The sequence below is a fragment of the Delphinapterus leucas genome, chromosome 10 (assembly GCF_059928025.1).
Source record: "Delphinapterus leucas isolate spDelLeu-1000000601 "Yukka" chromosome 10, BTC_Dleu_Yukka2, whole genome shotgun sequence".
NCBI lineage: Eukaryota > Metazoa > Chordata > Mammalia > Artiodactyla > Monodontidae > Delphinapterus > Delphinapterus leucas.
In genome coordinates this window covers 97239298-97265125 of record NC_143138.1, presented here as the reverse complement: position 1 = coordinate 97265125, position 25828 = coordinate 97239298, and the positions used below count along the sequence as shown (strand labels likewise).

The 25828-nt window shown below is 46.6% G+C and overlaps 1 protein-coding gene across 2 annotated transcripts in view; it reads left to right on the top strand.

Annotated features, from left to right (window-relative positions):
* SRGAP3 (SLIT-ROBO Rho GTPase activating protein 3) overlaps nt 1-25828 on the top strand; it is a 259740-nt gene that overhangs the window by 96145 nt on the left and 137767 nt on the right. For both annotated transcript variants that reach the window (XM_089919663.1, XM_022564631.3), the window contains exon 2: nt 22482-22674. In XM_089919663.1, coding sequence (XP_089775789.1) covers nt 22482-22674 — 193 coding nt within the window. The remainder of the gene's footprint in view (nt 1-22481; nt 22675-25828) is intronic.

The following is a 25828-nucleotide window of genomic DNA, read 5'->3' as shown; positions in this document are numbered from 1 at the left end:
CGTGGGGAGGAGCGGCGCGGACTCCTGGTTTGTTGTTACACGCAAGGCCTCTGGGGCCCAGGCATACCACATTCTCTCAGCCAAAGCAAGTCATAGGCCAGCCCAGATCCAAGGGGTGGGGAAACAGATTCCACCTCTTTAGTGAGAGAGGAACTATAGAGTCACGGGGCAAGGATAGTGAGCACAGGGAGGAGCTGAAGAAGTTTGGGGCATCTAATGAAACCTGGCGCGCTGGGCATCACAAATCCTGGGCCATAGTTCACCCCTAGCTGGGGCCTCAGGGAGCTCGCATGTGTCTGGTGGGCCTAGGGCTTCTGTTTCCTCACCTGGAAAATGGGACTGATGGTACCCGCCCTGCCCGCCTATAATTACAAGGAGTTCATTCATTCATTCTTTCTTCGGCCCACGCTCAGAGTTTGGGAAGTGGTTTCTGATCTGAACAGTGCTGTGCAGCAGGATCGCTCTCCCATGGGCACTTGCCCAACAGAACTGGGGAGGAAGTGGGACAGTGGAGAGGTGGTGGCGAGACCAGGAACCTGCCTGCCAGCCCCACGTCCTAGGTTTCCCACATCTCAAGTTCTCCACTGTGAACTGGAGGCCATGTGGGGTCTAATAAATAATGGATGCAGATGGGTTTTGAAAAGCATCAAGCATTATGTGGTTGTAAGGTACTGTTAGACACAGGCCACTTTGCAGAAGTAGCTATTTCATGAGTCTGGCTTTACCCCATGGCACTTCCTCTGTGTCCCCAGGAGACGAGATGGTCAGGAGCAAATTGTTCTGTAAAGATTTTTTCATAGCCCAATAAAAATGACAAGCGACACTTGCTAGGTGTCCTTTTTCTGCATGAACACCATGCAGCTCTGCCTGCAGAATTGCTGGTGACTGTACCCCAGGTTCCCCTGCCTGCCGACCGCCCAGGGTAGAGAAATGCTAGAGTTCGTGCTTTTCCCCGGGCGTTTTCTTTTTTCAGTCCTATGTGGTCATCCCCTCAGATAAAAGTCTGTGTTTCTGGAGGAGAAGCAGGCCTCTCCTTCATCTCTCCCCCGACCCTCCCTTGAGTTTATGGTTCTTGGTGATTAGCCACATCTCTGAAATGCTAATGGGAGGTACACTTGGGCACTTGAGCTAAACTGGATCCGTGGGCATTTCTCCCACTGGCTGGGGAGGAAAAGCCCCATCAAAACAACAGCCCCTCTCTAGTTCTGGAGACAGTCCCGGGGGTGGGAGGTGGGGCTTGGGGCCTTTCATTCCTGAACTTGGAAAGGGGGCTTTTGAAAGATGGGCCTTGCAGAGTGGGACAGGGAGGCCAGGGAATGGTAATGAATTCGCAGGGTCTGGGTGCCCATCTGAGCCCATGCCGACTCCGGCTTGCACCCTGGCATCTGTTTTTGTGGTTTCAGTGCAGGCTGCATTCCTTTCTGAGGCTTCACATCTCTCCAGAGGCCGTCGCTCTGGCTGGCTGCGTGGAAACACCTGGCTCAGAGCACGTCCAAGTCCCACAGAAGTGCAAAAGGAAGCGTTTGAACACTTCTTGCTGACAGCACGGTGTTATTTTTCTCTTCCCTCTCTCATGAATCATTGTGCCTGGAATCTTTCCTGGAGGGGTTCATCTGGCTCATGGTTCCGTCCCCAGAATTGGGGACCCTGGTGCTCTGGTGAGTGGGAAGCCGAGGCGCTGAGACTTGGGGGACGAGGCTTCCTGGGCTCACATGTTCTGGGCTTAGGCTCTGGCTGCAGCACATGGCGGCCCAGTGGCCTTGGGGAGCTTGCCAAATGAGCCTCAGTTTGCTCATTCACAAGCTCCTCCAGGTGTGCGGTCACACTAAGGGAGATCAGGTATGTGAACCTGCCTCGAGCAGATGGGTTTTGAATCTGATTTGAGATTGATCAACCTTGGATCCCTTACCTCGCTTTTCTGGTGGCTGCCATGATCCCATGTTCATGTTCTCTATGGAAGGGGAAATCCGGGCAGGGGCCCGGCAGTGCCAGATGTCCAAAGGGTATCTCACATGTGCCGTGAACAAGTGTACTCGTGTTATAGTTGACATCTGCTTCCTGCCAGGAACCTAGAGTGAAGCATCACCCCCTTGCCCCAGCTAGGGTGCCCTTGTGGGATTACCACTTCCGTTCCAGGGCCTGGGCCTGGTGCTCTCTGAGCTGCATCCCCTTAGGTGCCTCTGTGATCCTGCTGGTCTGTGTTGCCCCAGAGCCATCTCTGCTCTAAGCCAAAGGGTGGGAGAAGCCCTTTTCTCCTACTCTGCTAAGCTTTATCATGAAATCTCATGGTGTCTCCCATGGGGCATCTGAATTGGGCCTTGAGGTATGATTAGGAGTTCACAAAGTGAAGGGTAAATGTAATACCCATATTTTACCTAGAAGCTACCTCTTCTCCCAGACTGTCTTCCTTTTCACAGGTTTATGAACTCAGTTACACACATAGATGCTGGGGTTGTCTGCCTGACACCTCTGATCTCAGTTTGGGCTCCGAACTGCCTGCATGTGGCAGTGGCAGCACATCACATCACGGCCTTCATCACCACCAGCCAAGGTGGAGAGAACTCTGAGCTGGACGCTGTAAAGGAAAGGCTGCATGTGGAGGCTACTGCGAGAAACTCAGCATTTGAAAGTGGTCCGGTGGCACTGCATGCCTGGGGCTCTTGTGAAAGTTAAGGAAGCAGGATTTGTCAGTCATCACATGAAATACCTACTTTGTGGAAGGAACTTAATCTCTCAGCTGAGCCTCCCCATCCCTGACTGTAGGATCACAGTAGCCTCCTGAGCGGTCTCCTTTTCTCCCATCTCCTCTCACCTGTCTCCCATGCTGCCACCACGTTTTTCCATCAGATTGACTGTGGGGTAAAGTTTGAGTCCCCGAATGTGGCCTTCAAGGTCATCCACAGTCTGGCTCCAAAGAACCCTTCCCACCTGAGCTTCTGCATCCTGCCAAACTCCTTAACTTGTGGGCTCAGCAAGCCCTTTGCCAGTCCCTGAACACACCATGCACTTCCAGACCTTGGGGCTTCGTCCACTGACTTACTCCTGCTGCCTTCTCTGCTGTTGCCTCAGCTGGTTAACACCATCCACCCTCCAAGGCCAGGCCCAGATGCCAAGTGAAGCCTCTGATCGCTTTGGCCATTACTGTCTTCCCTGCAGAGTCCCTGCTTCCTCCTTAGTGGGCTCATAGGCTCTTTTGTGCATACCTCCATCCCAGCTCATGGTTGTAGTTTTTGTATTTGTTGGTCTCTGCTGAATTTCTCAAGGGCAGGTCCTGTGTCATCTCCATTGTTGTATCCTCCTGTCCTTGCACAGGGCCTGGTAGGTGCTAACCAATCTTGACTGAACGTGTAAATGAATGATTGAATGTAGTAATAGAAAGTTAGATGTGAATTGGGTCATCCGCATCTTAGGAGGAAGGGAGGATTTTGAGTAAAACATAAAGTTTATATAAAACGGAGAGAAAAGAAAGTATCCAAGAGGTTTCCAGGTCTAGGTAGAAACAAGAAACTTTTTATCTCCCTTCTGAGCATTCTGAAAAGACTTGCTAGAGTTGAAGATAAAGCAATTAACTTAGAGAAGAAAGAAAGGAAGAATACATGGGCATGAATAAGAATGAATTTTCTGATTTAAACATGGATAGTGCATATGTAACGTTTATTGGATACTCAGGCCAAGCACTTTACATGCATAATCTCATTTAATGATCTTAGCGACACCATAAAGGAGTTATTCCATTTCTCCAGACCTGTCGATAAATAGGAGTTAGGATAAGAGAAAAGCAGAGAGAAGAAGAAAAGGTCATTGCAGGCAGAAGAATAGCAAGTGCGAAGGTTCTGAGGCAGGAAGGAACTTGGTATGTTCAAGCAGCAGAGAGAAGGCCTGGGGGGCTGGAAGATAGTGAGCAAGGGACAGAGGGAACCAGGTGAGGCCGTGCTGGGGTGGAGAGAACACATCATAGAGAATCTTGTAGGCCCCATTAGGGGTTGGTCTGTTATCCTAAAAGGGATGATAATCCATTGAAGGATTTTAGGCTGGAGGTGAAGAGTGGGGAGGAGAGAGACTTGCTGGTGGTGACATGAATGAGAGTTCTACTTTCCAAAGAAGAACTGATTTAAAAACATTGGAAAGGGGACAAATGTGATGTGGACACTGGTTTAGGAGGCTGCTGTGGTTGTCTAGGTCGGAGATGATGGTGGCTTTCACTAGGGTTGTGGTGGAGATGGAGAGAAATGGATGAATTTAGAAGTCTTGGGGCACTAGAATGGATTGGGATGGAGGCTTGGGTGTAAGGGAGAGGTAAGGTGATGGCCAGTTTCTAACTCGAGCAAGTAGGGGAATCAAAGTGCTATTTCCTTACCTAGGGGATATGTGGTGAGATAAGTTTCAGGGTGGGAATGAGGGGCATCTCATGGCAAAGGGGTCTGGGGAACTCCCTGGGAGGAAATGCTGGCTTTGACGATCACTAAGGTCCCTAGAATTTCAGAAAGTAGGACTCAGGCCAGACCACCGCCCTCCCTATCAGGTGCTTGTAGATCCGTTATGTCCCTTCTTATGGGACGTGGTGGACCCAGAGCCTTGTAAAGACTGTGGTTTTGCCCAGCACTCCTCGACCTCTCAAAGACAGACACTGTAAAGGAATCAGCACCACTGGCATTTGTGTTTCTGCTATATAGGAAATATATTTCATATATTTCCTACCATGAAGTACGTTCAGGATCCAAAAGGTTTGGTCCTGGAAACTGGAATGCAATATTAGATGGCATTTTATCTGTTCAGTTCCCCCATAAGCTGACCCATAGCAGCTGCCCTCATTCAGGAGGGAGAATGTAAGAGTTGAACAGGAGGAAACAGGCAGTGCTTCGAAAGTTAGAATCTGCTATTGTTGTGTTCTTGCCAGCAATTCACCTCAGTGTTGGGAGAAATTACTAGAGGCCAAGGGAAGAGGAAGGGGAAGGCCGAGGGGCTGGAGTTCATCTGCACGCGATGGGTGTGGGAGGTGGGCACCTTGGCTGGGAGGTGACTCCTGTGGAACTATAGAGCACGTAACCTGAATTATGCCCAAACGGGGCACAGAGGGGTGTTAGACTAAGAAATTGTCCACTTGGTTAACATCCGATAAGCTCTTAACGCTGAAATAGACCTTAATCCAACAACCCGGATTTGTATGGAATTTGAAGCCCAGAGCTTGGTCCGTAGTAGGACCACAAAAGCAATCCATTGACCGACTGACCGAGAAGAGTGAGGCTATCTGGCCAACGTCTCATGAAGAGTTATGGCCCCGGCAGGGAGCAGAAAGAACCCATTACATTTCCGCTGCCAAGTGGCAAGCGAATAAACATGAGGTATTTTTCCTCTTTGGTAATAGGACCCAAGACATGAAATACGTGCTTGGCAGAGAGTTCCATATTGCATTAGCAGCACACATAGATTTATACTGGGGTAGTAAGTGCTCTCTCTGAGCCCAAGTGTGAGTGATGGGATTCCAGCCTGACTGTTGAAATTTGCTGTAACGCTGGGAGATGCGTCTGCTAAGGACGCTGTAACCACTTGCTTTGTGGTTGAGCTTGTGTCGCTATTGCAGTTGGTGGATGTACAGCCACATTTTGCTCTAATTTGCAGGTAATGGACTCTTATAAAGTAATAATAATCATACCACGAAGAAGAATCACAGCTGTTAAACTTTTTACTGTTTATAGAACTCTTTCATGTGTGTATATATATCCTAATTTGATTTTTACCACAATTATTAAGTAGGTCTCATTAATCCCAGTTTATGGATGAGGTTAATACCTTAAGGCAGAGAGGGAACTAGCCCAGACCCTATTTCTTCAAGTCCATGTTTGAGTATGAAATAGCCTTACCAGACCACAGCATGTTCATGTGCTAACATTATCTGTGCTCAGGCTTGTAAGCCATTATTAAGCCATTAGGCAACCATAATAATTCTGTATTTTTTTCTGAGCCTTTTCCTAAAATTTGTCTGGACTCAGAATTTGAGAAGGTACATATCTGGATCCCTTTTGTTATGTCTTGCTGCACTCCATCTATCCTCTGAGGCATGGAAGGTCTCCTGAAGAGTTTCCCTGAAGGTTCCTGATTGACAACAAGAATTTAGAGCAGTGACTGTAAAGACTTGCTTGATGTGCACTACAAAAATAAAACTCCTTCAAATAAACAGGCCCCGCTCACTGACCTCCTTGAAGATTTAACCTCTGCCCCTGTTGTCGAATGGATAAAGATTCCCTTTGAAAACCTTTGCAGAGTTTTACACACACACACACACACACACACACACACACACAGAGAGGAACAACCCACCTTGTTTCTCATTCTCTTCTTTCCAAAAATCAATTGGCAAGAATTTGCAAAGTTGCCAGAACGAGGTAATGGGCAATAATTCACGTAGCTTTCAGAAACATAAATCACTCAGCCTGATGTAGTGCCTTTCCATCCCATGGCAAGCCTTCGTGAGCAGTAGCTGCAATGTTCATAAAATATTTGGGCTTCACTGAGGCCTTGGGTATTCTTCCATGTGGCATTCTCATCAGAACGTCAAGGAAATTCATCCTGCATCCTATTACTGTCAGGTGAATGCACACGTATGGCCGGAGGCACCTTCTCAATGAAGATTAGCAGCTCTGGCCCCGGCTGGTCATTTCAACATGAGTTAATGGGGTCAAGGTGGGGACAGCTATGGGACAGTGGGGTCTGTCATGCTCTGGGTTTGAATCAGGGCTGGCACTAGCTAAAGTGACATTTGCTGGAGTCATAAACTAGAGGTTTATAGATCGCTTTTGTTTAGCAGATACAGCATTAACATTAAAGAGTGAATTTGAATATATTTGGTGAAATCTGTGCTCTCTGTATTGTTTTATGCAAGGTCTCTAATCACATTTTTGTTACCTGCCAAACCCCTGGAGATATTTGAGGTTGCTACCCTACTAGACCCAACCATGGCCTTTCCAGGGCCAATTGATAGTAAGCTGTTTTTTGTTTTTAAGAAACTCTTTTTTTAATCCTTTTTTTTTTTTGGCTGCGCTGCTCAACTTGTGGGATTTTAGTTCCCGAACCCGGGCCCTTGGCAGTGAGAGCCTGGAATCCTAACCACTGGACTCCCAGGGAATTCCCAATAGTGAGTGTTTTTTAAAATTTACTGCCCCTCCCCATATTAGAGGTGTAATGTCTATTATGTAGAGGATTTGAAAAATACAGAAATAGAAAAGCACAGGGATTAGTGCAGGTGTTGGCAACCTTGGTCCAATGGGTCGAATGTGGCCCATTGCCTGTTCTTATAAATAAAGTTTTATTGAAACACAGCCATGTGTATTCATTGCCATACTGTCTGTGGCTACTCTTGTGCTACAAGAGTAGGACTGGGTAGTTGCAATAGAGACTGTATGGCCTGCAAAACCTGAAATATTTACTATCTAGCCCCTTAGGAAAAAGTTTGCCAAGCCATGGCTTAGCACCTAGGTGCTCAGGAAATATTTATCCAAGAAATGAATCAATCTGTAATCCCACCACGTAGAGGTAACCACAATTAACACTTCGGTGTATATTCTTTAGTTTTTCTCTGTGTATAAATAGCTTTAGTTATATTTTGGGAAGACTAAATTATACCTCCTATTTTTGTAACCCACTTTTGTTATTTAACTATATTTTATGGGCATTTTCCAATTAACTCTATCTTTCCAATTAATTACATATTAACTACTGTAATTATTAACTACTATATTAACTATAATAACTATTATATCATTAACTATTATACAGCACTGATTTTTAAACTGCAGAGAAGTTTATCGCATGGATGTATGAGGATATTTAACCAATCCCCTGTTGTTGGATTATGTTGCGTTGTGTCCAAGTTTTTGCTTTTATAAATAACGTTGTGATAAAAATTCCTGCACATTTTTTGGTGTATTCCTCTGATCCTAGAAAGGGAATTACTCCAATTCATATTGCTAATTTTTTTTTCACCTAGGTATGCCTTATCCTCCCAGTACACTGGTACTTCCTTGAGGGCAGGGATCCTGTTGTACACGTTATTTCTATCTCAGATCCTCCTGTCCTTTAACACAGACATAGTAGGCAGTCAGGAAATGCTTGTGGGTTTGTATAATATAATGCCCAGCTCCTTCTCTCTGCTTCTCTGGATCCTACAAATCCCGCCTCAGCTCTCCTCCTTCATGAGGTCTCAGCTAGCTCTCCAGCACCCCAAGGTCCCTCCCTCTTCTGGTCATCTGAATTTCTATATCATGCACTGCTTAGACCATATTCTGTAATTCTTTAGAGCTTTCAAAGTGGTAATAATGTACACTGTATAAGTTTCCCACGGCTGCTGTAACAAATTACCACTAATCTGGTGGCTTAAAACAACACACATTAATTCTCTCACAGTTGTAGAAGCTAGAAGTCTGAAGTCAGTTTCACCAGGCCAAAATAAGGATCTTGTCAGGGGACCCCACTTACTCCTTCCAGAGACGCTGGGGGAGAATCCATTCCTTGTCTCTTCCAGCTTCTGGTGGCTGCCAGCGTTCCCTGGCTTGTGGCTGCATCACTCCAATCTCTGCCTCTGTAGTCTCATCACCTCTTCCTCTTCTGTCTGTGCCAATCTCTTTCTTTCTCTCTCCTATAAGGACACTCGTGATTCCATTTAGGGTCTACCTGGGTAATTCAGGATAATCTGCTCATCTCAAGATCCTTAATTTAATCATATCTGCGCAGTCCTTTTCTGCCATTTAAGGTAATATTCACAGGTTCTAGGGATTAGGAGCTGAATATCCTTGGGGGGGGTGTCATTATTCAACCTCCCACAATGCACTGTTTCTTTTGACTGGCTAATTTATTCATTTAAAAATATTTGTGAGGAACCAATTTGGTGGTAGACACTGACGTTGTGCTAGCTGCCTGTTGTCACAACAGAGCAGAAAGGACTTGTATATGAAGAACTGTAGTCAAAAGAGCTGAGCAGTGGCTAAGAAGCTGGGAGACCCAGGTTCTGGTACCACATTGGGGTAAGGCTCTCTGTTCCTCAGTTTCCCTTTTGTGAATTAAGGAACTAGGCCAATTGCTGTTTCCTGAAGTGAGGGATGAGCACCACTGATGGTGTATATATAGGGTAATTTTAGGTGGTTCACAGGGACAGAACTAAATAGTGTTGACTCACAGAAACAGATAACTTATTTCCTTTGTTAATTCTCCTTCAACCCCTCTTAAGGAGAAAATTGCTGTTATGTGCTAGTGTGTCTTCAACACTTCCTTCAATACTTACCAAACTCCTTTTATCAAAAAGAAAGCTGGATGGGCTTCCCTGGTGGTGCAGTGGTTAAGAATCCGCCTGCCAATCAGGGGACACGGGTTTGAGCCCTGATCCAGGGAGATTCCACATGCCGCAGAGCAACTAAGCCCATGCGCCACAACTACTGAGCCTGTGCTCTAGAGCTCGCGAGCCACAACTACTGAGCCCGCGTGCCACAACTACTGAAGCCTGCGTGCCTACAGCTCATGCTCCGCAACAAGAGAAGCCACCGCAATGAGAAGCCCGCGCACCGCCACGAAGAGTAGCCCCTGCTCGCCGCAACTAGAGATAGCTTATGCGCAGCAATGAAGACCCAATGCAGCCAAAAATAAAATAAATTAATTAAAAAAAACAAAAAAGAAAGAAATCTGGTCTCAGGCTACAGAATCTAGGCAGAATTGAATAGCATTATTTTCTGATCATTGTATTTATTTTTACAGTTACCTTCCATCAGTGGAGAGTGACACAGGTTTTTCCATTTATGTCAATACTGTAAAGTATCCCCTGTAAAAAGTGAGGTGATTTAAAAATATATATTAAATAAATATAGGATAGATGGTTTTTAGAGAGGACACATTGTGAAAATGGCTCTGAAGTTTAGGAAACAGATGTTTCCAGGGGTCCCCAGTTCTCTGACTTCTGAGTTATGGGAGCAGGGTAGGATTGGAAACACAAAGAAAAGCGTCTTTGGTCAGAGGATGCAGCTGGAAATTCAGCATTAATGATTCCTGATCTTTTCCCATTTAAATACATCTGATCCTTCAAGAACCATTGAGCAACAAAGTTGTGAATATTAATGTCGTGTTGAAACTGATCATGTCAAATTTTAACTGAGAGCTTCTGGTAGGAGGAGGCGTGGCCTTATTCTGACCATTCTTTGCTTTTCACTGAACATCTGGAAGGTGGGGAGGCAACTTCCGTCTGACTTCTTCATGAGAAGGAATGGCTGTTATTTGGACACAGCCCAGATGCTGTAGGGAAACCCTCTCTCCCACCCACTCCGCTTTGAACTCTCCTCAAGGGACCTGGCTTCGCAATCCAGGTAGGGATGCCCACAGGGCCGCAGAGCTGGATCTGTGCTATTGGACCACAGTGGGAAGTGGGAATCTCGTCTCCCATCTTTTCAACTATGAATGTATATCCAGTGCTAATTCCCTAGTTTCTTTGGGACCATATAATTTCCTCTTAGAGGAAGATTTTCCTGGCTGACAGCATTATCATGATCATCATTAAATAGTTCTTATTTTTTCAGAACACTAGCTCATATACTCTGTTTCCTTTGTGGGGGAGGCACATGGTCTGCCCCATGTTCATCAACAGAAGCAGGGGGGGAAATGCCAGTCACTTCACCCAGCTGCTTTCCAACATATGTGTTCCCCCACCCCCCAGAAAGCTGGAAGCGGATATAATTTTGTTTCAGGGAGGCCTTAGGGGTTGATGTGCTTTGATTATCTGTTCTAAGCCTGGCCTTTGCTACCCCGAGTAATTGTGAGATGGCTAAAGACAGAGTGTAAAAACTTGGCTGACTTGGCATAGTACATACGGTAAGCGCGCAGGAAACACCTCTGGCAAGTGATACATGATTTGGAGCCAAAAGCCCCCTTAATGTTTAGATGAAATTAGGCAAATCACTTCACCTCTCTGTGCCTCAGTCTACTCCAATGGTATAACAGTAGTAGCGACCTCTTCCTAAGGCTGTAGCGTAATATTCACTGCTTTGCTTGAAGAAGGAGACAATTAGTGGGAAGCACAAAGTGCCATAATTGTCTGCTGTTATTCATTCCATTTTGCAGATGGGAAAGCCACGGCCCAGAGAGGCTGATTTGCTGAAGTTCGCACAGCTAGCAAACTTCAAGGCCAGGCTCTGAACTCAGCACCTCTGATCCCAGACCCAGCTCTTGGCACCGCATCACCCAGTGGCCCATTTATCAGGGCTGAGGCAGTGCTAAGATTTGAGAAACAATCTCATTCTGGGTCTGATTCCCTCAGATGGGTGGGGAGCAGAGCGAGACCAGAGCAGCACCTGGCAGGGTCAGGCCAGCCGGAATTGAATCCTGTGATTCCCACAGGTCCTTTACCTTCTCTTGGGCCTCAATTTCCTCATCCTTCCCTGCCGCCCTCTTCTGTGGTCAGAAGCGATGTAGGATGCGAAGGGGCTTGGTCAAGGTAAATTAAGGACGGACTTAAGTCTTTAGTCGAGGTCCTGGGCAAAATGAGAGAGATAATGCAAGGTGCTGTGAGCCGGTTGGAGTCTGCAGAGAGAAGCTTGCTTCCAGGGGGAGGCTGGCTCCACTGGTCGGGCGGGGCGGAGCTGGTAGCATGGCGGCAGTGGTTGCAGGGAAACGGCAGTGCGCGAATTCTGCCCTGACAGCAGCCCGGAGCTGGGCGCCCTCCGGGGCGTGGGGCCCCACGACGAGCTGCATCTTTACGTTCACGAGGCTGGGTGAAGTGGCTGGGGTGCAGAGCCCATGCTGGGGTCGTGGAGACTTTTGTGCAGGACCCAGAGAAGGAAAGAAACGTGGGCCCAGGCTGGCACAGAGGCAGGGAAGGAAGAGGGAACCTAGCGCCGACAGGCCGCAGAATGATACACCAGGGTGTCCCGGGGTGATACACGGTCCTTGTGGGGTGGTGGACAGAGGGCGTGACTTGAGCCTGGGAATCAGCTAGCTCAGTGCCCAGCGTGACCCAGGCTCACTCTACGTGGCTGCAGCGATAGTGATGTCTCATTCCTGCCATTTATTTATTTACTTATTTAATATATATTTATTTATTTATGTTTGGCTGTGTTGGGTCTTCGTTGCTTCACGCGGGCTTTCTCTAGTTGCGGCGAGCGGGGGCTACTCTTTGTTGCGGTGCGTGGGCTTCTCACTGCGGTGGCTTCTCCTGTTGCGGAGCACGGGCTCTAGGCGCTCGGGCTTCAGTAGCTGTGGCACGCGGGCTCAGTAGTTGTGGCTCACGGGCTCTAGAGCGCAGGCTCAGTAGTTGTGGTGCACAGGTTTTGTTGCTCCACAGCATGTGGGATCTTCCCGCATCAGGGCTCGAACCCATGCCGCCTGCATTGGCAGGCGGATTCTTAACCACTGCGCCACCAGGGAAGTCCTCCTGCCATTTATTGGCTACCTGCTATGTACCAGGCACCAAGCCAGGGGCTTTATATGCACACCACCTCTCGCCCTTTTGACAAACCCACCAGGAAGGTATTATTATTCTCCATTTTATAGACTAGAAAAGAGACTCAGAGAGCCAAGGCGACTTCTACAAAGTGGAGAAAACCAGGTTTGGAGTCCAGGCTGGCTCTCCCCAAAGCCTGGGAGCTGTGCCCTTCCTGCTGTGTCATGCCACCTCTCGGTGGTGGCTGTTTGCCGAGGGTCTTCTAGGTGCCTGGCACATTCTACACATTATTTTTGATCTTTGCAGCAATGCTGCAGGATAGGCACAGTTACCTGCCTTTTACAGATGGGAAAACAGTTCAGAGAAAATGACTCATTGGCCCAAGACCTCATGATGGCCTCTGGCAGAGACAACAGTCCAACTCATGAGAGCAGTTGGAGTCCAGACTCTGCTGCGTCCATCCACTCTGCCACACTGCTTCTCCTAAGGCTAGAGGCGGATGGCTGTGGACCCCTCAGGATGCTGGGCGTTGGGCTGGCGGCAATGAGAGTGGGTCTCCATCACACTGTTGGGAGGGCCTCGCGGGCCCCATTACACTGCTCTTGTTGGAAGCACTGAGCGCAAATTCTGAGTAATAAAACATGGGTGTCACCCCTGCCTTAGGACTTTATTCCATCTGAGGATATGAGAAATGGCCACAGAAAGCAATTACAATAAATGAGAATCATAGCTAACCATTACTGAGCCTCTCATACAGTGCTATCCAATAGACGTTTCTTCAGTGATGGAAATATTCTGTGCTGTCCAATACAGTAGCCACTAGCCACACGTGCTTTTGAGCGCTGGAAAAGTGGCACGTGCAACTGAGGAATGAATGGTTTATTTTGATCAAGTGTAAATAGCCACGTGTGGCTAGGGGCCACTGTGTGCAGTGCTGATATAGATGAAGCACTGTACCAAGAGCTTTCTCCATGGTCACTTATCAACCCTTAACAACAATATGAGGTAGATTACTATCATCCCCATTTTACAGGGGGAACTGAGTCCCTGGGAAATGAGGAAATGTTCCCGAGTTCACCTGCTGAATATGTGGCAGGGCCAGGCTTTGAACTGATGTCTTCTTCTATCACAGGAGGGCCTGAGGTCAAGGTCAGGTTGCACTGGGGGACACGATGACAGCCAGAACCAGTGAGAATGGCACAGAGATGACAGATGGAGTGGGGGGTGGAGACAGGAGGTGGAGTGGGACATGATCCCTGCAAGAGGGGGCGTTGGGACAACCCCCAGGGAAAGCACCCTGACCTGGAGACTGGGTCATCTTGGCTCCTGTCTGCCCCTTACTCTGGATTTGAGCCCTGGCTCTGCCACTTTCTGGGTGACCATAGGCACTCACACCCCCTCCTTGCGTCTCAATTGCTTCATCTATAAAGTAGGAATGAGAATAGTGCCAGCCTCAGGCAGGATTGTGCGTGGTTGTGTAACATACCATCCTCCTTGTTAGCTCCTGAAACGTTATCCTGGGGAGGGTACATCAGCCGCCTCTGGGGAGCAGAGGGGAAAACACTTGACCTTGATTTTCAGGATGGACACAGACGGTGAAAGTGGGGCCTCACCGTCCCAGGGAGTGTCAGAAAAGTTACCACATTCTCAGGACAGGGTCCAAGGATGAGAATTGAGTGGGGCCTGCTCTGAGGGTCGTGCTCTGGCCCCTCCTTCTAGCCCAGGAGAGCCCTCTGCAGGATAGGGGCAGAGGCCTCTAGGGACAAGTTATTGGCATTCTTAATTTCTAACTGGTCAGACCTGTTAACCAGAGCTGCAGGCTCTGTATCATATTTCTGGCCTTGCCTGACTTTCTTTGTTCTCCTTTTTATTACGGAAAGTTTCAAACATTACAAAATTAGAGAGAATAGTATAAGAAGCCTCTTCCCCATGTTCATCACTACAGCTAAACTTCACCAATCAACTCAAGGCCAATCATGTTTTTTACCTATATTGCTACCACTCCCTGGTCCCCTACCCAAGGTTATTTTGAAGTAAATCCCAGCGTGTCAGGTTTCTAATAGTCCCTGTGACCCTCTCATAAATTTCTGCCGGGAGTACAAGTTGGTGAAATTTCAGGGAAGGGCACTTTTGCAATCTCAAAATGCTAACATCAGTGCCTTTTGATCTGCACTTCTGTGTGAAGAATTCATCACACAGGTGACATCCCTGCAGGTGTGCAAAATGAGGCTTGTATATGGTTGTTTATTCCAGCACTTTTTATGGTGGTAAACAATTACAAACAACCTAAAGGTCCAGGAAAGGGGACTGGCTAAAAAAATTTTACATCTGGAATATAGAATATAGAATATGGAATTCTATAGTGCTGTAAAAAGGAATGTGGAAGTTCTTTATAAAATGACATGGATTGAGTTCCCCAGTGTATTTTGTGTGTGTGTGTTTTGTTTTATTTTGTTTTTGGCTGCAGCATGCAGCATGCGGGATCTTAGTTCCCCGACCAGGGATTGAATCTGTGCTCCCTGCATTGGAGCGAAGTCCCTTACAATGTATTCTTAAAAGAAGAAAGTACAGAACACTGTGAATGTCATGCTATATAATATGTATAAAAACAGGGGAAATAATGTTTTTGAAATATGCAGTTATTTCTAGAAACATGAACTTGGAAACTTGGTTACCTTGCTAGAGAGGGACTAGGTGGCTGGTGAACAAGGGTGGAAGAGAGAACTTCCTCTTTATACACTTTCTACTTTTTGAATTTTGTACTAATTTTTAAAACTCCTGTGTTTTAAAACTAGAATTCCCTCTTTTTCCTGTAAACCTAAAACTGCTCTTAAATTTAGTCTATTACTTAACAAAAAGGTATTTATCCAGATGGGGTGATGACTTACGTTTACACAAAAGCTTGCACAAAATATTCATAATTGTCAAAAAGGTGAGTGGATAAAGAAACCATAAATATTATTACAAATAATGGAATATTATTACAAATAATGGAATATTATGCAGCAATAAAAAGAAATGTGCTATCAAGCCATGAAAAGACATGAAAGAACCGTAAGTGCATATTACTAAGTAAAAGAAGCCATTTTTAAAGCCTACATAATGTATGATTCCAACTATACGACCTTTAGAAAAAGGCAAAACTACAGAGATAGTAAAAAGATGAGTAGTTGCTGGGGGTTAGGACGAGGAGGGAGGAAAGGATGACTAGATGGAGCATAGGGGATTTTTAGGGCAGTGAAAATACTCTGTATAATACTGTAGTGATGCCTACATGACATTATGCATTTTTTAAAACCATAGATGTAAAACACAAGAGTGACCCTAATGTAATCTATGGACTTTAGTTAATAATAATATATCAGTATTGTCCATCAATTGTAATAAATGTACCACACCAATGCAAGAGGCTAATAATAGGGGGATCTGTGCAGGAGAGTGAGGGAGGTTATATGAGAACTCTGTACTTTCTGGTTAATTTTTCTTTAAACCTAAAACTGCTCTAAAAATAGTCTATTAATTAAAACAAAAAAAAAATAGAGGGCTTCCCTGGTGGCGCAGTGGTTAAGAATCCGCCTGCCTGGGCTTCCCTGGTGGCGCAGTGGTTGAGAGTCTGCCTGCCGATGTGGGGGACACGGGTTTGTGCCCTGGTCCGGGAAGATCCCACATGCCGCAGAGCGGCTGGGCCCGTGAGCCATGGCCGCTGAGCCTGTGCGTCCGGAGCCTGTGCTCCGCAACGGGAGAGGCCACAGCAGTGAGAGGCCCGCGTACCGCAAAAAAAAAAAAAAAAAAAAAAAAAGAATTCGCCTGCCAATGCAGGGGGCACGGGTTCAGACCCTGGGCCTGGAAGATCCCACATGCCCTGGAGCAACTAAGCCCGTGCGCCACAACTACTGAGCCTGTGCTCTAGAGCCCGTGAGCCACAATTACTGAGCCCATGTGCTACAACTACTGAAGCCTGTGCACCTAGAGCCCGCGCTCCGCAACAAGAGAAGCCACCGCAATGAGAAGCCCGCGCACCACAACAAAGACCCAATGCAGCCAAAAATAAATAAATAAAATTTAAAAAAAGAGAGGGAAAAGAATCAAAATAAAATTAAATTAAAAAAAAAAGAATTCTTAAATTACCTTGGATCTGAACAATCTCCCTGCTCCCTCTGCTTGTGAGGCTGTGGTTGTGAGTGGGGTGAAGAGTGTGAGGAAACTTGTCCTCCTGGAACATGGGTCACCTGAGTATTGCCATGGGTGGTAGCATTGGTGCAGGCACCATGGTCTTGGGTGAGACTGTTGCTTGCACAATAAGCGGGAGTGTTAAGGGGGGTGGTTAGGCAGGCTGTCGACTCTTGGACTCTGAATGTCGGAGGCGTTTGGCCTCTATCCTGTAAGCAATAGGGAGTCATCTTTCTAAGTCCAAGCTCGTCCTGCTCGCGGCACAACAGGCCAGTAATTTGAGAGATGGGTTGTTGTGGCAGGGAATAGTGACTTTATTCGGAAAGCCAGGAGACTGAGAAGATGATGGACTAGTGTCCCAAAGGACCATCTTCCCCGAGTCAGGATTCAGGCTTCTTTCTTACTAAAAGGGGAGGGGGTGTGGTTGGTGGTTGCAAACTTCTTGGCGCCGGAATCCTTTGAATCCTTTGTTCCTGCAGCTGTTTACGCAGGCCTGGTCACAGTGTTCTTGTAAACCTCCAGCAGGACAAATGTTACTCTCTGTTCTGCAACTTTTTTATCTCTATATGAATGGAAGAGTGTTATTCCTTTAAAGGCGGGAGACTTGAGAAGGGCTATCCTGTATATTTCAGGCCATAGGCAACATTCTTTTCATGGTTAACTTGTAGCAAAAGCAATAGAATACAAAGGTTAAAGTAAAAGAAGCACATCAAATATGGAGTAGGATTTGTTCTCCCCTATTACTCCATGGAGAGTTTCATCAGGAGAGCGACACAGGGAGAGCTGTGCTTCAGGAGACCTTCTCTGGGCTTCACGCCTCTGTCTGTAAAACCAGAGGCTGCGCCAGGAGTCATGCAGGTCCCCTGCAGCTCTAAGGTTCTGATATCAAAGCCTTTTCCGACTTTCCAAGCCCCTTCTCCTCCCTGCCCAACCCCCTTTGATTTTTCTGCCACTCAGTGCTGTGCTGAGCCTGGAACCACTCCCAGGGGACAGTCTTCTGAATGAAGTCTGTGCCTCGTGAGCAATTGTTTTATTTATTTATTTATTTTCCCCTCCTTTTGAAATCTTCCAGGAGAAAAACCAAATCTGTGCTGGCTCCAAGGAAGAGCAAGTTGGAAGGGAGTTAGAGATAAGGAGATGGGTAGTCAAATCCCTGCAGGGTTCTACAGCACCAGCAGGCTGCAGTCCGGCTCCTGCCAGGGCATTTCCTGCTAGAAAGACTTGTCTCTGAGCCGTCCCAGCTGCTAGAGCCTCCAGCTGCTTGTGTGAACTGGGGGAGGTTTCTCTGCTCCTTCCAAATCATCTCCTGTTGGCACAGTGTGATTTACGAGATTTTCCTCTAAGATATGAGAACATTGGCTCCTGATCATGCCCTATAATGGAGGAAGGCAGTGGCTGCAGCATTTTTGGTAAATAATATCTCTTTAGCCCACCGTCTTGTTACAAAAAGGATACGAGAAGTTGAATACACAACTTCTTGTGTATTGAACACAAGAAGTTAGATTCAAGTCTTTTAAAGCAAGTAGTATGGCCTCAGTTAAGTGAGGAGTTGGGAGGGTCATTGCTCCCATCTGAAGGAGCTGGGCTTGATTTTTAGCTTAATTGCCACACATCAGCTGTTATGACCAGAGACTGCTTACCTCTGAGCCTCCACTTCCTCATCTATGGGGAAAAAGTGGGGGAATACTAGTAGCACCCACCTTAGAGGGGGTGCTATACAGATTCTGTGAGATAAATATCCAAAGAACTCAGCATCAGGCGTGGAACACATGATGTGCTCTGTAAGTGCTCACAATAATTATTAAGGTTGTTATGAGTCCTAAATAGTGGATGGTCTACAAGTAATTTTAAAAATATTTAGGAACTTCTCTGGTGGTCCAGTGGTTAAGACTTCGCCTTCCAATGCAGTGGGTGCGGGTTCGATCCCTGGTTGGGGAGCTAAGATCCCACATGCCTCCGGGCCAAAAAACCAAAACATAAAAACAGAAGCAATATTGTAACAAATTCAGTAAAGACTTTAAAAATGGTTCCCATCAAAAAAAAATATTTAGAAAGCATTTTTGTAACCATGTGTTGATATGGCAGGGTTTGCACTTGTGGGAGTGAAGGCATCTCAATCCAATTTAACAAGTAGGCTGTGTCAAGGAGTGCCTGCGTAGATTGTTATAGTTCATAGAACAAAATGTGACCTTGGACAAGTTCCTGATTGGTTCACACAGAAGCCTTGGTTTCTTCATCTGTAAAAATGGATAATAATAATATCCATGTCTGGTGTGGGAATAGTGTATGTGTGGTGCATGTGAATGTGTGTGGTGTATGTGTGTGAGTGTGCATGTGGACGTGTGTGGTGTGTGTGTGGTATGTGGTGTGTTTGTAGTGTGTGTGTGGTGGTTGTGGTGTATGTGTGGTATGTGAGTTTGTGTGGTATATGTATGTGGTTTGTGTATGGTGTGTGTATGTGTGGTGGGTTGTGTGTGGTGTGTGTAAATGCGTGCATGGTGAGTGTGTGCGTTTTGTGTGAGTGTGTGGCGTGTGTTGTATGTGTGTCTGGTGTATGTGTGGTGTGTGTATGGTGCTTGTGTGTGGTGTGTGTGTGTGTGTGTGTGTGTGTGTGTGTGTTGGGTGAGATTCCCATAATCACAGCATTTGATGTCCTTGGGTAAAAGCACTTGGTAAAGGCAAATAGTAATTTGCTATACAGATGCTGATATACCATGTGTGCTGGGAGAATCCACTGTTAGAACTTAAATTTCATTCGGGGAGCTAAGGCGATATGACGCGCATACATGAAGAATTAAAAAAATAGTACGAGGCGGTCTGAGACTAATTGCAAGTACCAAGGGAGTTCATAGGAGGGTCATGAGGGCTGAGCTGTCCAGGACTTCCTGGGAGGAGCAGAGCTTGGGCTCTAAAGCACTGGTTTTAAAACTTTTTTGCTTGCCTACCCTCTAAATGAACTTTGGGGGGAAAAAATCTCTTTTGCCCCACACATTTTAACTTGACATCTGAAATGTTTCATTAGAAGTTTAAATAGTTACAAAGGATATCATTTCTGCCATGTTGTAAATATTGACCTCTTAGAGCAAAATTACCCTACTCTCTTAAATGTATCAAATGGGAACTAAATAACAGCAATTTTTAGTTTGCCTTTTTATTGAAGTATCACTTATAAACAGTAGAATGCCCAGATCTTAAGTGTGCAGCTCAGTTCATTTTTACCAGTGTGCCTACCACCCAGATCAAGGTGTAACCTTGATAGTCTATCTCCAGCATTCCAGAATGTACCCTCGCATCCCCTCTCAGTCAGTATCCCCCAAAGGTGATCATTTCTCTGACCTCTATCACCATAAACTATTTTTGCATGATCTCATTTTTTCTTCCTTCTTTCCATCAACATAAGGAGAGTTAAGCAGGTAGCAAGCAGTAGTTCATTTTTTCCTTATCGTATAGTATTCCATTGAATGAATATCTCACATTTAAAAAATCTTACCTACTCTTTGCATAAATTTACTTTACTATTTTAAGAGTGACAAGCATTTTGAAATAAATTGCCCTACTGAAAAAAAAAATCTTATCTACTCTTAATGGACATTTTGGGTTGTTTCTAATATTTAGCTATAAATCTTCTATGAGTATTTTTCCATATTTTTTTGTAGACATAAACACTGATTTCTTTGGGGTATGATCCATGAGTGGAATTACCAGGTGGTAAGATAAATACCACAATATATTGGTATCCACCACCACTCATCAAAAATTACCTATACAAGGCAGAAATTTTACATTTACATTGTTCCTGTCTTTACCTTCTTGAGCTCATAATTTCCTTCTACTTCCTTCACAGAATTTTATTGTAATATATTTTTATGCTTGAACTTTTTTATTTTTTTACTTATTATTTATTTATTTTATTTCTTTTTTGGCTGTGTCAGGTCTTAGTTGCGGCACGTGGGCTCTCTCTTTGAGGCACACGAGCTCAGTAGTTGTGGCGCACGGGCTTAGTTGCCCCGCAACATGTGGGATCTTAATTCCCTGACCAGGGATCGAACCCGCGTCCCCTGCATTGTAAGGCAGATTCTTTACCACTGGACCACCAGGGAAGCCCCTGAACTTTTTTATTGATTGCTCTATTCTTTTTGCCCAAAATATGTATTTAAATTGAAATGGACCTTTAAAAAAATTCCTTTGGCCATAAAACCCTAAGTATCTTTATTTCAGATTGATTTATCTACAGTTCATCAAAATAATATCAATGTTTTATAATTTGATAAATAATTACTAAAAATAAAAAGTAAGATAATATGGGAAATACTTCTCATAATGATGTGGATGGATGGTTGATGGCTTTAAGGTGCATAAGGACCACCCAGGGATCTTGTTAAAATGCAGATTGTGATTCAGAAGGTCTGGGTTGGGACCTGAGGTTCTGTGTTTCTAATAAGTCTATGGGTGATGCTAATGCTACTGGTCCATGGACCACACTTTGAGGAGCGAGGATTTATGAACTAGGTTAAAGAAGATTTGCGAGCACCAACATTCTAAATCGTACTCAAAGTCTGTCTTGACACTTTGGGGCACTGCACCATAGCCAGATTCTGGACGACAGAGAAATTAGTCTTTCTTCTGCAAAGAGAGAGGACGGTTGTAAAGAGTGAGGTGGGAAAGGAGAGATGCTGAGGCACATTCTCAGGCAGAGGAGGAAAGAGTGGGAATGGAAACAGGATCTCAAACCGATTCCTTTGTAACACTTCCTGCCTGTGCACCCCTTGGGAAGGCTTCGAGTGCCCCAGAGTAGGGCTGCCCCCTTTGAAGACCATTTCTCCAAAGGATGCTAAGATGGTGCTGGCCACCTTTACAGACAGGAGGCCCATTTCTGCAGGAGGAATTGGACATCTCAGGGACTGGTTTGGATTACTTGGAGAGTCCACTGGGGGTAAATCCAGAGAAATGAAGTTTGGGGCCAGGTGATGGATGGCCTTGAACTCCGTGGACTTAATACTCAGCCAGAGCGGGGGTGCCTTGGGCAGCTTTGAGCAGGGAGTTGGTGTGAGCATAGTGTGGGGAGACTGATCTCTTGAGCAGCTCGTGGGATGGCAGGGAAGGGGTTAATGCATGGAGATGGCAGCAGTGGCAGAACCACTGGGATCTGGCTGTGATTTTTATCTCTAGCCCCTGCTTATGAACTTTTGCCCTGGTTGCACAGACCTGATTTGCTCTGTCAGGATTTCCTGAAGTCTGGGCTACATACCTGAGATGTTGATGCAATGGAATTCAAGGTGATTCAGAGTAGAACACAGGCATGGCCTTAAATAACCCTGAAACCTAAGAGTGAATAACACTGAAACGCTCAGCCCTCGCTCAGTCCTGACTATACCTGGAGAAAGTCTGTCTTTAACTCCTCTCATGCTCCTGTATTCCTCTTGTTGATGGAGATTGAGCAGTTTAGGCTTAGGGCGTTTGATAGCAGTAGTCTTTAGAGAGAATTTTACAAAATTTCTGTTTTTGTTGAATAAATTTTCTGTGTATCAGGGTGGCAAGTCGTTCTAGTTTTACACTTGTCCTAACGACATAAAACTGTTAAGTCCTTTCCAGTAAGAAAAATGAGCAAATTTACTAGATCATACGGAAGAAATAATAATGCTTGGTCGTGTGTGGATATGGCAAAAACCGTGGTGGTGACATGCAATGATTCAACTTTGGAAAACACTGGGTTACACCATGGCAAAAACTGGCATTTGCCAAATCGTCCTGCCAATGCCTGGAGAGGCTCTGGGTGGCAGATGGTAGGGAGGGGGCAGCTGGAATTGCAGTGCCTGGGCCACTGGCATTGGGTCGACTGGGTGGGTCCCTCTGCTCTCCCCACCATCGCCTAACAGCCTGCTCCTGCCTCTGTCCGCAGAGATCCGCACGCAGCTGGTGGAGCAGTTCAAGTGCTTGGAGCAGCAGTCTGAGTCGAGGCTGCAGCTGCTCCAGGACCTCCAGGAGTTTTTCCGCCGGAAAGCCGAGATCGAGCTTGAGTACTCCCGCAGCCTGGAGAAACTGGCTGAACGCTTCTCCTCCAAGATCCGCAGCTCCCGGGAGCACCAGTTCAAGTGAGAAGGGGCCAGGGGTCTGGGGCGGTGGGAGGCAGTGCTGGGGCTGAAGCAGAAATGAGGCAAGGACTCACTGGGGGCAAATGGTGTGCTTCTAGGGCCCGGGGTCTGCAGGTAACTTCCAACTCCAAGCCTCAGTCTTCCTCAGTGTAAAGTGAAGCTAGAAATAGTTGCTACCCATAAAGATGCTGAAGGGAATACACAGGAGACCCAAGAGAAGTGCTTGTCACAGAGAGTTAAGTGCTCAATAAATTGTTCTGTTGTGATTATTCCACCAAGCACCAGGCTCTGCGCTGTCTTCCATTTGGGCCAAGGTGACAGCCTACCTCCTTTCAGGACATCCTGACTCTCCCCAGTTCTCTTTTATCTGGGGGTGAGCCAGCCCATGTCTGCATTCCTTCAGCACAATGGCCTCAGAATTTCTTCCCTGTGAAACAGATGCTCAAAGCATTCCTCTTCCTTCCTCCCCTGGAGGACGGTGCCAGGCTTAGTTGCTGCCTTAGTTGCTTATTTACCTACACACACCCTCCAGGGCCTAATTTCTCATACCCCAAGCTCTGATTTCGAGGAGAGAGGGAGACTTGGTCCTCTTGGGCACGTCCCTGGCTGAGTTCTCCAGCTGCAAATGCCCCTAGCTCAGAACCCGCGGGGCCAGCCGCCAAGTGTGGGCAGGAGCCACAACCTCACCAGGATGCGTCCTCCTACACCTGTCTCCGCCTCCGCCGTACTCCCTGGAGGTCCCCCTCCCCTGCCGGTCATCTCTCCAGTGAATGGCCCTCAATCCCAGGAGACCAGAGACTTGCTTCATCCTTCCTGCCCCGTTCTTCTTTCCCCTGGGTTCGATCTCTTTTTTTCTCTCTACGTAGCTTTAAATTGTGGTAAAATACACATAACATAAAGTTTACCATCTTAAATATATATATATATATTTTTGCTGTACGCGGGCCTCTCACTGCTGTGGCCTCTCCCGTTGCGGAGCACAGGCTCCAGACGCGCAGGCTCAGTGGCCATGGCTCACGGGCCCAGCCGCTCCGCAGCATGTGGGAAATTCCCGGACCGGGGCATGAACCCGTGTCCCCTGCATCGGCAGGCAGACTCTCAACCACTGCGCCACCAGGGAAGCCCTTAAATATTTAAAAATGTACAGTTTGGTGGCATTAAGTACATTAACACTGTTGTGCAACCATCACCCCCATCCTTCCCCAGAACCCTTGCTTCATCTTACAAGTGTGAAACTCTGCGCCCTGTAAATAATACCCCATTTTCCTCTCCCCCCGCCCTGGCACCCACCATTCTACTGTCTATCTCTATGAGTCTGACTGCTCTACGGACCTCATATTAGTGGAATCATACAGTATTTGTCCTTTTGTGACTGGCTTACTCCACTTCGCCTAATGTCCGCAAGGTATACCCATGTTGTCACATGTGTCAGAATGTCCTTCCTTTTTAAGGCTGAATGATACTCCATTGTGTGTATAGACCACCCTCTGTTTAGTTGCATCCACCTTGCTCTCTCTGTCTTTTGCATTCTGCTCCGGCCAGGGAGTGCTGTTCCTTTAAGCTCCCCTCAACGTCTCCCTAAATCGGTGCCTCAGCATTTGAACACTCACTTTTGTGCCTCCTTCCCTTGACATCTGGGGAGAAGAAATTGCTTTATTAAAGGGCAAAAATGTATTACACTTTTGCAAATACCATGCATGTTTTTCCACCCAATCTCACCTCTTCAAACTTTCATTGCAGGAGGATGCTTCTATTAATAACTTCCTCCCAGGCACTATCTGGGCCCTTTCATACATAATCTCGTTTTTCTGATATATTTTTTGGAGAAAGTGTGTACTTTTTTAAATGATAAAAGTAAAATACTCATTGTATACAATTTAGAAAATGTAGAAAAGTAGAAGAAAAGCTCACATTTCAGAAGCTCACATTTTGTGCCTTTTCTTGCCTGTCTTTTGATAATAAAAACAACAGTGATGATTTATTGAGCACATTAACTGAGTACTTACTCTGAGCTGGATGGGTATTACTACCCCATCTTAGAGATGAGGACAGCGAAGCTCTGACTGAGTGCCTTGTACAAACATGTCTGTGGGCCAGTTATTGGAAAGTGACAGATTTGAACATTTGCTCTCATTCTGCCTCCTTGGCCTGAGATAAGAAAGGGCCTGCGTGTGGTCTGAGAACAGCCATGGACTCTGAACGCTCCCCTAAAACCACAGACACACTGCAGAAACCCACGTCTCTGGCTGCGCTGTCATGGGAGCCATCCAGGCTGTGTGATCCGGCTGGAGCTCAGCTCCTGCCCCTCTCCTTCCTCTTGGTTTGAAATCAGCTCTCTTCCCGTTCTCGGTGTGAACATGGTGGAGAGGAGGGAGGCGGGGCACTGGGGGAGCATGGGCGGGCATCCCCTCTTCCCTTGCATTGCCTGTAATGAGCTCAGTCAGCCCCTCACGGCTTCATTAACCGAGGCCACCAGACAGAACAGGAGCCCCAGCTGGCAGTCCGGCCAAGCAGGCCGCTGGACACACTCTGAAAATGTCTAATTAGGGTGTGGCCCTGGCCAGTGCAGCTGCTGCAGGCCCTCTGCATGAGGCTAATGCTTTGGCATTGCCCCCGATGGCTTTTGGAAGCAGGAGTCTCCAGGGGATGCCTGGACTTGTCCTTTGACCCCAGGGCCAACCAGCCTGACCTCTGGCTGCCTCTTCTTTGGAGCTCAGTGCACAGGGTCTGTGCTGTGCTCTGTCCTGGCTGTCCAGAGAAGCCTTGTCCTGCTGTCTTGTAGATCCTTTATTAAGAGAGTCCACCTATCTGCCAGGTACCCTCTCAGGGTATGGGTCTGGTCATTTTATTCCTACTACACTGGGCCCCCTCGGGGCAGAGGTGGGGCCTTTGTGAGTGAGCAGGAGGAAGGGAGGAAGAAAGGGAGGGAGGGGATTTACTTGGTCTATGAAGTTCACTATGGCTGAGAGATTTGGTTCAGAGAGGGAATTAATTTGCCTGAGATCTCCCAGCAAATTAGTGGCAAAACTGGGATGGGCACTGCCTTAGTCCACTTGGGCTTCTATGACAAAGTACCACGGACTGGGTGGCTTGTAAACAGACATGTTTTTCCTCACACTTCTGGAGGCTGGAAGCCTGAGATCAGGGTGCCGAC